Below are 16301 nucleotides of genomic sequence, written 5' to 3' on the forward strand. Positions count from 1 at the left end.
GTCACTACAAGAAATAATGTTCTATAAAACGGGAAATGTGTTGTTTAGCTGAAATTACATGAAGAGTTAGTACATTGTAGTAAAAGTATACTTAATGCATTGAGATAGTCTTAAAAATTTGGATGACAAACCAGTAGTCTTAGCTGTAATAGCTGACTAGCTAGCTAACCTTTTCAGTGAACTTGCTAGTTAACATTCTTGCATATAGTATAAAATCTTCTTCTTTTGTAAACTTAACATAGATGTAGGCTAATCTGTTTTAAAATGTTTTTGTCTACCATAGGTATAAGATAGATAGATGGAGAGACAGAAAAAGGCTTTTTCAATCATACTACTAAACATCTTAAATTTCTGAATAAAGTTTTAAACATCCTTATTTTAGCCAAGACTTTCAGAAATAGGAATGGGAGAATGATGTTGTTTGCTGTGTTCCTATATGGATTAGGGTGAAAGTAATATAACATCACAATTTCATTAATAGTACTTCAGAGACTATTGAAAATCACTCATTTTTATTCTATTAATTTGAAATCTAGTTAGAGACTTGGTTGACTAACTTTGCTTGACAGATTGTTTCATCACAGTTCAAATGAACATTGTAAACAAGATATTAGGGGAAATTATTTAAATGCTTAGGAAAAAGCCTTCAAGAGTACTTATAAAAGTATACATTCTCACTTAAAGGATAAGCTAATAAAAAATCATTACCAAGTGAGAATCATGGTAGACGGGAGTTGTGGGGTGGTCAAAAGTCTTCTTTATGTATATTTTTAATATATCTTCTTGATTTTTGAGCCTTGTAAATATTTTGCCTATTTAAAAATAAAACATGAATATATATACCTACATGCATTTGTGGGGCTCAAGTTTTCCTGTAACTTCATAACCATGCAAAGGAACCGTGTAACCCCAAGAACATTATTTGAATATACAAAATTAAGATTTTTTAAAAAATATCCTAGGTTTTGGGACAGTGTCCCTGGTTTATAAAAGTTGGTCTGTGTCTTCAACCAAGTAGAGTTAATTTGAAAAGGATAGTTCAAGTAGGGATAGGACACAATTTCAGATGAAGTCAAGGAACATCCTATTGTATGACTGATAGGTAGTCCATTTATTCTCTGACAAGCTAGGTAGGTACCACTGATTTTAGAGGTAATTTCAGATGTCCATTTTACAGTTAGTTTCCTCAGATAGTACGAAGCAGGGCGAGGGGGGTGGAGGGCCGCCAATTTTTTTTTTAAATCCTGAGTTCACTGAGGCCTCTAGTAAAAGGATTTATGGGTCCATTCCTAACATTTGTATTTTACTTTTCTTAAAGTAAGAGATTTCATTTTAAAAGGAACTTTCTTTTGAAGTAAGCTAACTTTTTATTAGAAAACTAACAATTCCTGGACATATGTGTGTATTGTTTCTGAAGATAAGACTTAATTTAAGAGCCAGGTAGGAGACTTTTTAAAAAAGATAATAGACTATAGAATATAATTTCCAGGAGAGGGCCCAAGATGTGCATCTTTATCATATTTAATTATTTCATTTGTGTTTCAAAGTAAAAGACATCATGCTGACCTAATATATTAGTTATAAAGGTAAACATATTTAGTTTTTAAATTATGATACTACTTTATGCAATATTTAGAATCATTTCCTAACAAAAGTAATTACCATAGCAGAGAATATTAAAATGTGGTAAGTCTAAATAGTATGTCTTTTTCTTTCTTTCCTTTTTTTTTTTTTTGAAGAATTTCTAAGTAGTTAAATAACTACAGGCACACAGTTTTCTTGTAATAAAGAATGTTAATGGGGAGGGTAGAAGTTAATTAACTAGACCCTTAATAATGGGCCTTTCTGGTCCAAGGAATCTCATAATTGCCTCCAAAGCTAGTTGTGTAGCAAGTTGCAAGATGAAATATCTAAATTTGTGTAGTAGTCATTCTAAGTAAAAGGTTGCCTTCAGGCAAACTTTGCTACCTTTATTATTATGTAAAATGCCTTTTAATGATAAGCGATAGGAATTGTCAAAATAATTTGGGGGACAGAAGTCCAGTGCTTTCTGTTTACTCAAGATTAAATTAACAATAAGGGTAAGACTCTCCAATGAGCACAGTTTTTGCTCCCTTTGGAGAAATAGAACCTTAGGCAAACTTTATACATTTAGTAGTAGTTTGCTAATCTTAGAGTTACTGAGAATTGATGAAGTGTGTGGTAATTTTCTTGAAAACTATGCTTTAAATGAATGAATTAGAAAAGCATAGAGATACTTTCATTAAATCTTAGTATAAGAAATATACAGGTTGAAAAATAACTTAGTACATATTTCTGCAAATGCTCTACATGCTGAACTGGTTAACTTTATTGCAAATGCCCCCAAAGAATATTTAATTTCTCCCTTAGGGATAGCCCATTTTGCACCATCCAAGCTACTTGAAAAATCTGGTCAGCCCGTGCCAGGACTGCAATAGGATAAGTTAGTGAAAATAGCCTGCTTGGCTTCTGCTGGGAGGACCCGATGAAAATATATTCCGTTTTCAAAATGTTTCTGCAAGGACTCATTTGCGGAGATGATGCTTGCCATTTCCAACTCTTCAAAAAGGCAGGTTTTACAAAAATGCAAAAATCCTCCCCTGAAAGTTTAGAGGGGAGAGGGGCTGCCGTGCGGGGGCGGCCTCCCTGGCTGCCCGCCCCTGCTCCGTGCGTGCTGTGCTCACGGGTTCCCTGGAGCGGATCACCGTATAATTGATGTGCAGCCTGCATTGCTGAATCCTGGACTGCACCATTCTGTGTTCAAGGGAAGATGTAATCTGATCCCTCTGCTGCTGAGGGAGGAATCTGTTCAGTCAAGGCTTTGACAGGGCAGAGTCTCCTCCAATAATCTTCTCGGCTCGCTCTCATTATTCCCTCGAGTTCTCCTCAGTCAAGCTGCATGTATGTATGCGTGTCCCGAGAAGCGGGTTGATACTGAGCTGCATTTCCCTTCGCTGTGGAGTTTTGTTGCCGGTTCTGCTTCCTAATCTTCCTTTCCTGACGTGCCTGAGCATGTCCACATTAGAATCTGTGACATACCTACCTGAAAAAGGTTTATATTGTCAGAGACTGCCAAGCAGCCGGACACACGGGGGCACGGAATCACTGAAGGGGAAAAACACAGAAAATATGGGTTTCTACGGCACACTAAAAATGATTTTTTACAAAGTAAGTAATCTGTTTTCTTCCTGTGTTTTATGATTATGTGTGTGTGTGTGTGTGCATGTGTGTGTGTGTGTGTCTGCCTGAGAAGGAAAATCTGTATCATCAGAGATGGCTGCAGTATCCTCTAATTTTGGTGGGTGGCTGGATGTCTGGGATTCTGTTTTATATTGTGAATGTAAGCAAATAAGGGAAAGACGTAAGCTGTAAAAAAGCTTTAGATTGAAAAGAAAATGTATGTTGGAATCTGAGAATTTTTCACGAGAAATATATTCAGACTTTAGAAATGTGGCTCGGTTAAATGCTGACCTGGAAATACTCTCCATTTAGTTAGCTTTTAGGGAACATTCTGCCTCTAATTTCTCTATACCTTATATCTATACATTTTTCTTTTTCTCTTTAGTTGACTCTTTGAAAGTGTGGAATTGCTAGGGTATTGGGGATTTATGTTTAAAGAGAGCATATTTACTTTCTGCACCCCTCAAAAATTGCAGAATTAATTTTTGGTTCTAAACTCAGTATTTTCAGGGAGCAATATAATATTTAAAAGACTAATGTAGTCATACAGAAAGTGCTTTATTTCATAAAATATTCTAAAGATAAAAATCCTTTCTCGGTGGTTCCCTTGATATGTATTTCAGGCATTTTTATTCATTGGAGGTTTTCTAAGATGGAAATAAAGTTTGCTTTCAGTGGCAAATGGCATTTGCACCAATGTATTTACAAGCTACCAGGGAAGTTTCGAAAGCCGGTATTCCAAACTTAATTAGAATGAATAGCAAAGTTTTTCATAATAATTTTGAAAGTAAGATCTATGGAAGTTATTGAAAAAGCTAGAATTTTAAGGTAATCTGTACTGACCGACCTTCCTGATGGGTACATTTGCATATATGCGTGCATGTCTATAATTTATGGACATGCAAGCACGTGGCTACCTATGTATTAAACCTTTTATACTTATTTTGTATTTTTATTAAAATTATTTGGAGAAAGCAAGTGATGGTCTTTGAGAAGAATCACATTAAAGCAATGTAATAAGTACAGAAAGTTCTGAAGGGTTGAAATAAGACCACTTCCATTTATTTCCAGTAGGTATTTCACGAACCAAGGTATAGATTGTGGATGTGCTTGTTGTGCCCTCACCTCCAGCCCCAAGTACTGTAACATCGTCCCTGTATTTTGAAAGACTTTCTTCATGATGATAAGAACGTAGTCTTTTTTTTTATTCAGAGTGGTTCAAACATATTTTTAGAGTCTTGTTGGTCCTCTTTAGTATTTACAGTGTAGCATAATGTGTTATGATGTCCCCATGTGAGGCGATAGGTAAGAAAATAAGGCTGCTACAGAGCAAGGTTTTCACCTTATTATAAAGAGGAGGGTAGCTATCTGTCATTCCGGGGTTTTTCCCATGGTGATTTTCAGAAATACAGTAATTAATTAGCAGACATACATCTGAGAGGGGTTGTTGAAATAGAAGAAGTTGAATCCTTCATATCTCATTTTCTGGTTTTATGATATATGTATAGTTCAATGACCTAAGTTAACTCATAGTGAAATACAGAAAATATTTCAGTATCGATGTTGACAAAATGCAATTCTGAATATGTTTACAGTATTATATATATAGCATGATGAAATACTTTAAAGCTATAAATGTTGGCTATACCTTACAAAGATGGGTAATTCATTCTTTTTAAGTCTTTTTGTTGTTGCTTTTCAAGTTAGAATGTTTGTCCTGAGTATCTATCAGTGGGACTATATTCTATATAAACATGAATTGATGGCTTTTCCCCTACCTTTATTATACTATCTCTGCATTTCTCTGTGATTATGGACTTACTTTTTTTTACTATCCTCATCGCCCATATTCATTGCTCTATGCCTTACTATAATCACTTCTCAAGATCATTTTATTTGCATTATTTTCTTTACCCTTTATAACATGTGTTTTAAATTCAGTTATTGTTACTTCCATTCTGGAATTTTGTTTATCTTTCTTAAAATGTTTTTAAAGGAAAATGAAGACCAGTGAAAAAGGCATATTAAATATGGTTGTTTTCTGTGTGGTTTAACATGACATTTTCCCCTATGTTGGTTCTTAAACTGGAAAACGTGAAAGATGTATTACTCTCAAGGAATATTTATGATGGATATCAACTTTTAAATCCCATATACTGTTCTCTAGACTAACATTGGGGGGCCGGGGGAGGGATTCAGTTTACCAGTCTTGTAAAGAGTAGAACAAAGTAGAAATAATAGAAGAAACTATGAAACATTTATTTTCTATATTATTTAACTATGCCTAATTAACATTGTAGGCATATGAAAATTTAAGATATTTTTCAATATTACCAATGATAATGTCAAAATTTGATAGTTGGTCAGGTGACTTAAGAAAAAAAAATCTTATTTGTTTTACCTTATAGATGAAAAGAAAGTTGGACCATGGTTCTGAGGTCCGCTCTTTTTCTTTGGGAAAGAAACCATGCAAAGTCTCAGAATATACAAGGTAATATTAAGTATAATAATTGATTTTCTCATAATTCTCATGTTTTCCTGTAAAGATTTGATTATTTTAAAAGTGATTGAGTTTATTCTCATGGAATTATAATGTCACTAGTATATTGACTGTTTAACATATTTTGAAATCACTGAATATTGGGAAATACCTCATTTCAAATAAGGAGAAGAATGTCTTCCACCATATCTTTTGTATTTTGTTAAAAATACATTGAAGTAAGACACAAGCAGAAGTTCTCTTGTCAACAAAATTTTTAAATCGCAATTTTTTAGGAAGTCTAAGAAGTAAATCCAAAAATACAAATATGAGCAAATATATTTTGTTACTATAGCAACCGCTATTCTAGGGAGTATATTTATGTATGTAAAAATGAAGGTACATTTATTAGCAGTGAAATAAACCTCACAGTTACTAACTAAATCATATTTCATGAAATTACTGTATTCGAAATCCCCTTTTATTTACTTGGTAGGTCTTATGCTTTAACACATACATTTCTACACCAGTAGAATAGTTTCCATAACAACTAAGCACAATTGTAGTCTTGTTTGCTGCACCATTCCATCATTTTTGGATTTTGCATCAGTATAAAACTTCCCACTCTCACGCTAATTAGGCTAACTTAAGCACAATATCTATTACCCAGCCAATTAAAAATGGCTTTGGATGTCACTTGGAATGTGGTATTTTAAAATTTAAATGACAAAAGTATCTTAAGAACTTTTTTTGGTCTTTTTTTTTTTCTTTTGCATAATTGTCACTTCTTCAGATAACCGATTCAAAGTTAGCTATAGAAACCATGAGAACTTCATGATGGTGACATTTCTTTTTTCCCTAAATATTTTGATTTAGAATTATTTTTATCCTGTAAGATGCAGTAAAATTAATGTTGCTCAGCCATACGTTTTTATGATTGAACATTGTTACAGACTACCTCTTCTTTTTTTTTTTAAGAGAAAACAGCTTATATTTTTATTTCATTCAGCTGTGAAAAACATTTCTTTCCAATGTTACTTACTGAAATTTAGAAATTACAATAATTAGAATAGTTTTATGTACCAAAAAATGCAGGGATGATACAGAGAAGAAAAATAAAGCTATCCCTTAGTTATTCAGGAAATGCCTTTTGTGTTATTTTATGCTACCTGCCCCCTTCCTTCTTACTTAACCCTTTGCCTTTTGACAATTTCACTGTATCTTGGCACTTCCACCAGAGGGTGTGGAGTGATACACAGACAAGTGAAACTATTCACTTCATTTTTGCTTTTTCCTTCTAGTCTTGATAAAGTATTTCTTGGATGAGAAAGTTGAACGTAATGTTTAAAATGTGCTATTTAAAAAAAAAAATATATATATATATAGATTCAGTTAGCCATATAATTATGGGTCTTTTCTTAACTGATACCAAGACAAAGGTTTTAAAATTTTTTTTTTTGTTGTTTTAAGGCAGCTCATAAATGAATGATGATTTTTTTACTACAGAACACATTTTAGTAAAATTTGTCTCTAGTTGCTTACTTTTTACATTGAGAAAGCACCTAAAAAGGTGAAAGTTTTATTTTTAGTCTTTTAACATATAATATTATTAAGGCAAACCAAACAGCATACTCGATCTTTTTGGAGATTTGTCAGTATATGTTTGATGTTTTTAAATTTTTTGACAGATTTTCTAATAAGATGAGGTTATTATTTTCCATTACTTTAATTAGAAAATTTGTTATAATCATTGTTTAAAAATTGTTTCACTTCAGAGAAGGAAATAGAGCTTAGCTTTGAAATTTGATAGAAGAAAAAATTTTATTGTTGAGTATTAGGAATTGTCATAAATGTATAATGTTAAAAGATTGAAAGGTGGTAGATATGAAGATTATTCTGTAAAATCTTGTGACCGAGCTACATTTTTAAAAAAAATAATGAGATATACTGGCTAGAAGAGAATTGTGGGAGTTGTTTCATTAGTAATTTATCAGAGCTTGATATTTAATGATTAGGATACAATTTGTACGTCCTTTGGATTTAAACACTCTATTATCATAACTAAGTAAATTGAAGATTATTTTACCAATGTAGTTAACTGAATCTTTCTGTTCCTTTTTGTAACTGTCTCTAAAAATAAGGGATGTTTAGTATTTACCTTGAGTTTAAATAACTTAGAAAGTAAAGCTTAAGATATTAATAACAGTTATAACTATACTTTTTCTAACTAGTCATTTTTAGCAGAGTTGGACAATTTTGGAGATAGAACATCAGTCTTAAACACTCATTTTACCAGTAGTAGAATTGAATTTCAGGTTTTTAAAAAACTCTCAAAGTTTAAATTATGAGATGAAAGTGTTTAGATGATCTCATGTAATTTTACATGTAGTATGTTTTCAACGCTTAGCTGGTTGGAGTAAATAAATTTCTAATCAAGGTTCACACCTATCAAATGTCATCTAGACTAAGCTTTATAAATAAAAAGTTGGAGAGAAATAGACAAATATTATAAGCAATTTAGAATGCACCTGAGGCAACTCAGGGTACAATGTGACTAAGGAAATGTCCAAAACATTTTAACATACTATTTCTATACGTGAATTTTTTAAAGCATTTAGAAGTCTCACACCCCTATTTTAATAAGGAAAATTTTAACTTTTATTTAATGATGTCACTGAAGACCGGTCAAAAGAGAAGGGGAGCCTGTATCATCTAGGGAAATAGTTTAACATTTTTTGTATGTATGAACAACTTGCAATCTTGCCATAGAGATTCTGTCATTTGGTTGCAATTAGCATTGCTGGGATAATAACAGGTGGTTATGTAGGAGGAAGGAAACTTATTCTAAGAATAGCAGAATAAGTTTTGTGTATCCTTGTTCTCTGGGAATAAGCAAATAAAAATAATAATTTGATTGATGTTTGAAAAATGCCAGATCATCATTCTTATAAAATTTAAGCCTGTTATTCTTAACAAATATCTATCTTTGCTTTCACTCTTATATTTTTTTGTAGTACCACTGGGCTTGTACCATGTGCAGCAACACCAACAACTTTTGGAGATCTGAGAGCAGCCAATGGCCAAGGGCAGCAACGTCGCCGAATTACATCTGTCCAACCACCTACAGGCCTCCAGGAATGGCTGAAAATGTTTCAGGTGACATGTCTAAACACAGTACTTGAAATGTTTCGTTTAACTGCTGAAAAAAAAAAGAAGAGAAAGAGAGTGATTATTTAGCCATGAAAAGGAATTGTTACATGTTACACCTTGGATGAACCTTGAAAACATTATGCTAAGTGAAAGGAGCCAGACTCAGGAGGCTACAGATTGTATGTTTCTACTCTGGAACAGGCAAATCCGTGGACACAGAAAGTAGATTACGTAATTGCTAGGCTATGTTGGGAGGGGACGGGGCGGGGATTTGAGACTAACTGCTAATTGGTACAGGGTTTCTTTCGGGGTGGTGGGTATTATGGAATTGGGTAGTGGTGGTAGTTACACAGCAAGATGGCTGTGCTGGAAACCACTGAAGTGTACATTTAAATTGGTGAATTTTATATTACATGAAGTATATCTCAATTTAAAATGCTGTTAAAAATGTGGGCGCTCATTTTAATTTTTATATATATTAATCAGGAGAGTCCAATGCTTACTTTATGGAGGTTTGCATTGGCATTTGTTTTATTGCTTTTTAGGTAATAAGACCTCTCTTCCTCTTCATGTTTGGGTTGCTAAATGTATTTCTGTTCGAAACTGCGTTGCTTGGAAGTTAAGCATTTAGAAGGTGTCATGTCCACAGCTCCATTAATTAGTCAGTGGTAGTACTTACCCACCACTATTACTTGATCTGGTAGCCTCCAAGAGTTGACGCAGCTTCTTTTCATTATGCCGTGCTTGTGTATGGCTTATTGTGCTCAGATTCTGATTACTATTTTAGTAGCATTTAAATTCTTCAAAAATTTACCAGGATAATTAGCTACAACCCACACCTTGAAAATTATTAGTTTTATAACTCATGATAGTGATATTAAATTGATTTCTCTCTCCAATGAGATAATGCATATAAATCACATTCCTAGCAAAATAGTTAGCATGGATTAAACACTCAATTATTCTTTGTAAATATTAAATAATATAAATTATGTAAAGTGAAGCTATCTGTGCTACTAGACACCAATTCTAATGTAAAAGAATATATTTTCTTCTCACTGCTTGGTTGGCGGTATTTTATGAATTCATAAGGGAATAATGGTTGAAAGAGAAGACACTTTATTTTACACTTCAGGACATTGCTGGCACCTAGTGGGCACAGGCAATGTAAGGGACAGCCTCCTACAGCCAACTTATCCAGCTGAAAATGCCAGCAATCCTGGGGTTGAGAATCTATGGTTAGAAGAATGAAAAATGTATTTTACTGTTTTTACAATATTTATTGTGAAGCACTAAAATTACAAAGAATTGTGATTTTTTTTTCATTTTCATAATCATTTAGTGATTAAAGTTATCTTGCCCCAAGGATTAGTCTCTTCCCTCCTCCCAGGTTTGTGATTTTAAAAAAAAATTAATTTTTTTCCTATCATACCCTCAGAATCTAAACTTTTTTGTTGCACTTTTTTTCAAAAGAAAGTTATTTATCAAGCAGAGGTGAAAATAGATCAGACGTGAATACAATCGTAAAGAAATACTTTGAAGATTTTTACCGTCTTTGACTGAGCCAAGGAAATGCGACCGTGGGCGTGCGCTGTTGTGCCTGCACATGCGCGCAGTGCCAGCAGCCCCGCACTCGAGAGCAGCAGAGAGGCTGACTTCATCTCGTCCTTACAACCAAGTACCAGCATGATCAAAAATCACACTGTTAGTAATAGTCATATCATCATTGTAGACAGCCTCCAAAACATTTATATTACATGAAAAGCTTTATTTCTTACAAGAAGATAGTCCAGAGTGAGATTTAAAATGAGTATGGGTCCATTTTTTCCACTGTTCCAAAGTATTCTTCACTAACCATTTAGTTTTTTCCCCCAATTTTTAAAGGAACTTTCTCAAATACTGACCTATATAGTCGAGGGCATTTGTGCATTATTTTGTAGTGAGGGTGTTGTAGGGAGTCCTTTGTTCAGTGTTTGCTTGTTTAGGTAGCTCGTGCTTTCTCAGTGAAAGATCCATGCTGCTATATATTGTATATCATCAACTCTGAGGTACACTAGATTGTTAGATGCATCACAACTTCAAAAATGTTAATATTCTTTTTTAAAAACCTGGGTTCTTAAGATTAATGAGATTTAGTGAGATAAAGAATATTAGAATAGCTTTTGTTCAGTAGAAGGCCCATTTGATCACTTCTCATGTGAGAAGTAGATGCAGTGAAGAAGCTTGTTCTTCATTGATAGGAATAGCATGTAAAATTGTCCCCATACATATAGTACTGTTTTGTTTTGTTTTTAAGATATTCTGTAGCAAAGAAATCTACTATCAACAAAAGGTCAACTAAGCAGGTAGATCAGGACCTTAATTCTTTGAATGCCGTGTCTTTGACACACCCATGGCCTCATGGTTGTTCAATGCCTTATATTTTTTAAGGCTGATGAGAAACAAACCACTTGCCTAAAAGCTTACAATGCTTTAATGTTTAACTTGCAGAGAGATGCAATTTCATGGTAAGGTGGGGAGTCATGAATTGACTTATGTTGGGTAGTTGAGGGATGATTAAGCTGGCATGATTCCTACAGATAGGCTGTGGGGGCATTTAATGATGACTTTTCTGTTGCATAACAAGCAAAAATGGGAGAGTTTGTCCCCTTACTGTTCTGCTATCGCTCCTAAAGCAGTGATACAGCATTGTTTTGGTCCAGTTCCATCTACTCTGACAAAGTACTCTGTACTCAATTTATAAATTGAATGAGAACAAATGACACACCATTTTGGATAAAGGGAAACTGAAACAGAATGCCACTGCAAAATAGAAGTGCAAATTAAAATCAAAACAAAAACCCCCAGAAATTTTGTACTGTTTGAATTTTCATTTGCCATTGATTCTGCTTGTTTTGGCAGCCAGATCGATGCTTTAGATTTAGAATGTTAATTTGGGGGAAGAGTATTTTTTTGCTATTGTTTGTGCCATTTAGGTATTAATATTTGGTTTTTTACTTGAAAATTTTAGCCTAGGTAAAGACACCAATAATATTGATATGCTGTTATGTTCAAAATTATATTCAGAGGCATCGGAAAAATTTAGACTCGGTAGAGACACCAGTAACATTAACATTCTCTTATGTTGAAATTATATTCAAAGGCATCCTGATATAATGGGAAGCACATATGAGTTAGAAGAAAAGCTCTTAGTAGAAGTTCTGGTTTTGTCTCTTAATAACTGAGTAATTTTGTTGATATTATATAACCACTCGCGCCTTTATTTTCATCCTCTGTGAAACAGATATAACTAAAAAGTTGTCAAAAGGGAGAAATGTGTTTAAAGCTATACTTGGAAATGTAGTGGAGACTCAATAAATGTTAGTTTCCTCTCTTGGTCAAGAAATAGCTTTTGTGAACCTGGTTTCTCAGGTCTAAAAAGGGGTTATTATACCGATGCCATTAGCTTAACATTATGAGCATTATTTTAATCAAACCATATTTCCATTGCATTAAAACTACGTATGTACATTGAAAGTACCTGTTATACTCAAAATACTGTTTAAAGTTATAAAGTAGAAAATACTTCTGTGTTTTGAATTCAGAGTGGAGTAAAAACTACTTTATTGAAGGACTTGATAATCAAGTTTCATGATGACATTTAGAAATGAGTTTTCTAACTTATTTAGGCCTTTTTTATTTGATAGTCAACAAAATACTAAAGCAGGAAGTGAATTCAGTATTGCTTTGCAATTGTATTTGAAACAGTATGATCAAGAAACCTTGTTGTGTGAGGAGTTGAAGAAAGTCATGTGTTTGGCCAGAAAAGACTAAGGAAAAATATTGTGTCTAACCTTTGGAAGAATTTCATATAAAAATATGATCAGGCTGTTTCTTAGTTTTTTCAGAAAACAAATCCTGATTGTACTTTTTGAGTCAGATTTTGATGTAAGTTGAAGTTAACAGTTGGAACTGACCCACAGTAGAAAAGGAGATAGCGAGTAGTGCCCCATTGCTGGGGCTGTTGAAACAGCTGGATAACCATCTGCTGGAGGCGCTGGAGAAGTGAGTTGTCTGGTACTGTCCAGTCATAAAACACTCGTGTGTATCGGATTGGATAGTAAGGATCATCCAGGTGCTATTAGTCCGTTTCACTGCTGGTGTGTGAATCACCTGCATCAATCCTGGATGAGGTGTTTATTTAAAACATAAAATGTCCTTAGCCTCACCTTGACCAGCTGATCATGTCCTTTGACGGCGGATGGTCGGACTCTATGGTGCTTGCGTTCCCTGGCCAGCGTCTGGGAACCCCTGGTCTGGACTAGCCCTTCATCACACAGGCAGGGCCTCGGCCGCTCCGACTAAGGGACCTCCCAGTGGTTCCACAGTGAGTTTGCTGGTGGAACGCAGGCCCCTGATTACAGTTCAGGGCTCCTTCTGTCCTTCTCCACTCCCCGTGTTCTCTGAGTACCTGAAATAAAATATCACTTCCAGGGGGAATTCTCACGTCATTTGCAGTTTTGTCCACAAATTAAATTTTGTGTCTCTAGATCCTTTCTGAAATTGAAATGTTTTTTCCTGTCCCCTTTAATATGGTCCCACATCACTTTACCATGAAAGACCAAAGGAAGATTTTTTTTCTTTTTCAGGATAGCTACTTTTCAGAACAGAAATAAAATAATTGTTATCAGAATTATCCAGCACTTTTGCAGGTAAAGAAACTAAGGCTGCAGAGATTACATTGTAACCTAATTAGTGGCAGTATCTTCTGAAAGTTGAGTTTTCTGATCTCCAATTCAGTGCTCTTTCCACTATTTCTCACTAAAGGTTGGCATGGGTGGTTATTATTTTGTTTTAATATAGTTAAAATTGTAAGGTTTTTCAGTTAATACATATTTCCTCTTGCTGCTAAACCACGTATGTATACAACATTTGCATAGTCTTGGAACCAGACTGAGCAAGCAAGGTCTAGTGACAGCATCACATGTAAGAGATAGAAACACTCTAGCGAGAGTTCTGAGATAGTGTTGGTGTGGCATTTCTTAACTTTGGGGATTCATGCATTGATTCAGCAGGTGTGTATTGAGCATCTGTCAGGTGCTAGGCCCCACTTTGGCTCTGGGCTACAATAGTTAACAAAACAGAACTACCCCCACCCAAGAAAAAATTTTGCTGGACTTACACTCTAGTCAGGAGGGGGCGGGGGCAGGGGGTTTGGAGCTGGTGTGTAGTTTTAGAAAGGTTGTTCAGAGAAGGACGTATGGAAGTGAGCCACGTGGGTATCTAGGGAACAGCAGGTAAAAAGGCTGTGACACAGAGAACGCTTTTTTTGAGGCACAGGAAAAGTGTCTCTGACTGAGGGAGAGTAAACGAGAGGGAAAGCAATAGGAAATTACAACCTCATAGGCTAACCGGAAGGCGTCGGTTTTTACTTTGAGTGATGAGGGTCTGGAGGATTTTAGACCCCCACTTTTAGTAGTATCACTTGGGCTGCCTTGAGGAGAAGAGAACAAGAAGGGCAAAGGTGGGAAGCAGGGAGGCTGGGTAAGAGGTTAAAGGAATAATCCATGTGAGAGATGATAGCTTAGACCACTGTAATAGTAGTCAGATTCTGGATATAGTTTGAAGTTTAAGGTCCTAGAATTCATTGATGGATTGGAACCACCTACCAGTGAGAGTGAGGGAGCAAGGGATGAGATGGCTCCAGAGTTTTTGGCCTGAGCAACTGGAAGTTACATGTTACTGTAATAGGGAGGATGGTGGACATTCATGTTTGAAGAGAAAGCTCATGGACGCGTTAGGTTTCTTTTACATACCCAAGAATACCTGTTGAGCAAGCAGTTTTACATACACGTGTTGAGTTCAGGGAAGAAGTCCAGGCTGGAGAGAGGAGGGCTGCCCATATGGTCCAGACCTTTACTGGAACCATCCACGATACATGAATTTAAGCAGTTAGACATTAAATATGTCCAGTCAGTGGAAACAGTCTCATTTACTATGTAGTTTATAGCTTATGGTACTAATCTTTATTGGATATATTTTTCAGTAAAATGTCACAAAGTAACATCTGCTAAATATATGCATAATTTAAATGTGATATAATTTTAACTTTATTTGACTTGTTAAATCAAATACTATTTAACACAAAATAAAAATATAGTTTAAAGTTTTAGAAACATTTTGCTATGCAGGCCTAATTCTTGCGTTGGCTTTGCCTTAAAATACATAGAAATTTCTGACACAGTTTCTAACATTTACCTGAGATCTGAATTAGTCATTTATGTTCTGTTCTGCCTTTTTTCATTGTATACTCCATCTCCTAAAATCCTTGATAAAAGATATTTTTCCATATTTTAACAGTTATATGCCACGTGTTGATAGTGTTTTTTATTCATTTTTAAAAATCAGTAATGAAAAAATAAAACATTAATCACGCACAGTATATTACTTTAAGTTGGTGTTCATCGTAGCTATAAATGTAGTTAAAATATATAGTATATAAAGTAATAATACATTGAAATATATTTCACTGTCTTTTTACTGTAGAGGATTACATACAGTACTTTTATTCTTATATCAAAATTTAATCAAACACTTCCAGAAAAAATATTTTAAAATCGGCATTTCTATATGTAAAGGAGATTAAGACATATTAAAATTATTCTGTTATTAAGTGATTTAATTAAAGCTGCATTTTAATGAAGTCAGCATAGTTATCCTTTAACCAAAATGGACATCTCCTTATACTAGTGTCCATGAATATTTATAATGTAGACAGAGAGGAGCAACATGTCATAAAAAGCCACATCAAATCTTGTGAGGAATGTAAATCAATAATCAATAAATCAGAGTTTTTAGTATTGATACTAATTGATCAGAGATGGGTGGAGATTGGTCAGTGTAAGTTTTGTCAGAGGTTAGTTTTGAACCAGGATTTGAATCTGTGTGAGGGAAACTGAACAATATAATCAAACTTCAAATTAACTACTTTTAATTGGTCATGTGTGTGCACATACAGGTATACGAGTCTTTTTCATTTTATGTATGAATCCTCTCACCCTAACCGAAAAGGCTACAAGGCGAGTACTCAAGGACAATGGTCTGAGGGGATGGGGGGCCTATAGAAGTAAAAGGAAAGGACAAACTTACTAGATAGAACCTGTATTTTCTCATATTCATCGATAAAATGGGGTTATTTCCCAGGTTTTTATAATGGTTAAATGATGATAATGTTTGTGACAGGTACCTTGGAAGTACCATTGGAATGTTTGATAGTATTACCTTAATCTTCACTTCGTGATGGGATAGAAGACAGGAAGTTGATTGTAGAGTCTACATAAATACTTATAAAAATGAAAAGTGTTCTAAATAAGGCTTCCTGTGTCGCCATTATATCTCAGTTTCAATTAATTATCTATTCACATATTACAAAATGCAGGTTTCTAATTTGAGCAAGAAATGGAGCCAAAATCCAGATCTATCCAGCTCCAAA

At 34.4% G+C, this 16301-nt stretch overlaps 1 protein-coding gene across 5 annotated transcripts in view; it reads left to right on the plus strand.

The window, feature by feature from the left end:
• FBXW7 (F-box and WD repeat domain containing 7) overlaps window positions 1–16301 on the plus strand; it is a 166374-nt gene that overhangs the window by 133613 nt on the left and 16460 nt on the right. For 4 of the 5 annotated variants that reach the window (XM_054562473.1, XM_054562487.1, XM_054562479.1 and 1 more), the window contains 2 exons: window positions 5610–5692; window positions 8695–8836. In XM_054562473.1, coding sequence (XP_054418448.1) covers window positions 5610–5692; window positions 8695–8836 — 225 coding nt within the window. Of the gene's footprint in view, window positions 1–2823; window positions 3190–5609; window positions 5693–8694; window positions 8837–16301 lie in introns of those variants that run through there. The other variant, XM_054562504.1, reaches the window with a different exon arrangement.

Source organism: Pteronotus mesoamericanus, unplaced genomic scaffold, assembly GCF_021234165.1.
Source record: "Pteronotus mesoamericanus isolate MK-2021 breed Mesoamerican mustached bat unplaced genomic scaffold, CSHL_Meso_final contig_163, whole genome shotgun sequence".
Lineage (NCBI taxonomy): Eukaryota > Metazoa > Chordata > Mammalia > Chiroptera > Mormoopidae > Pteronotus > Pteronotus mesoamericanus.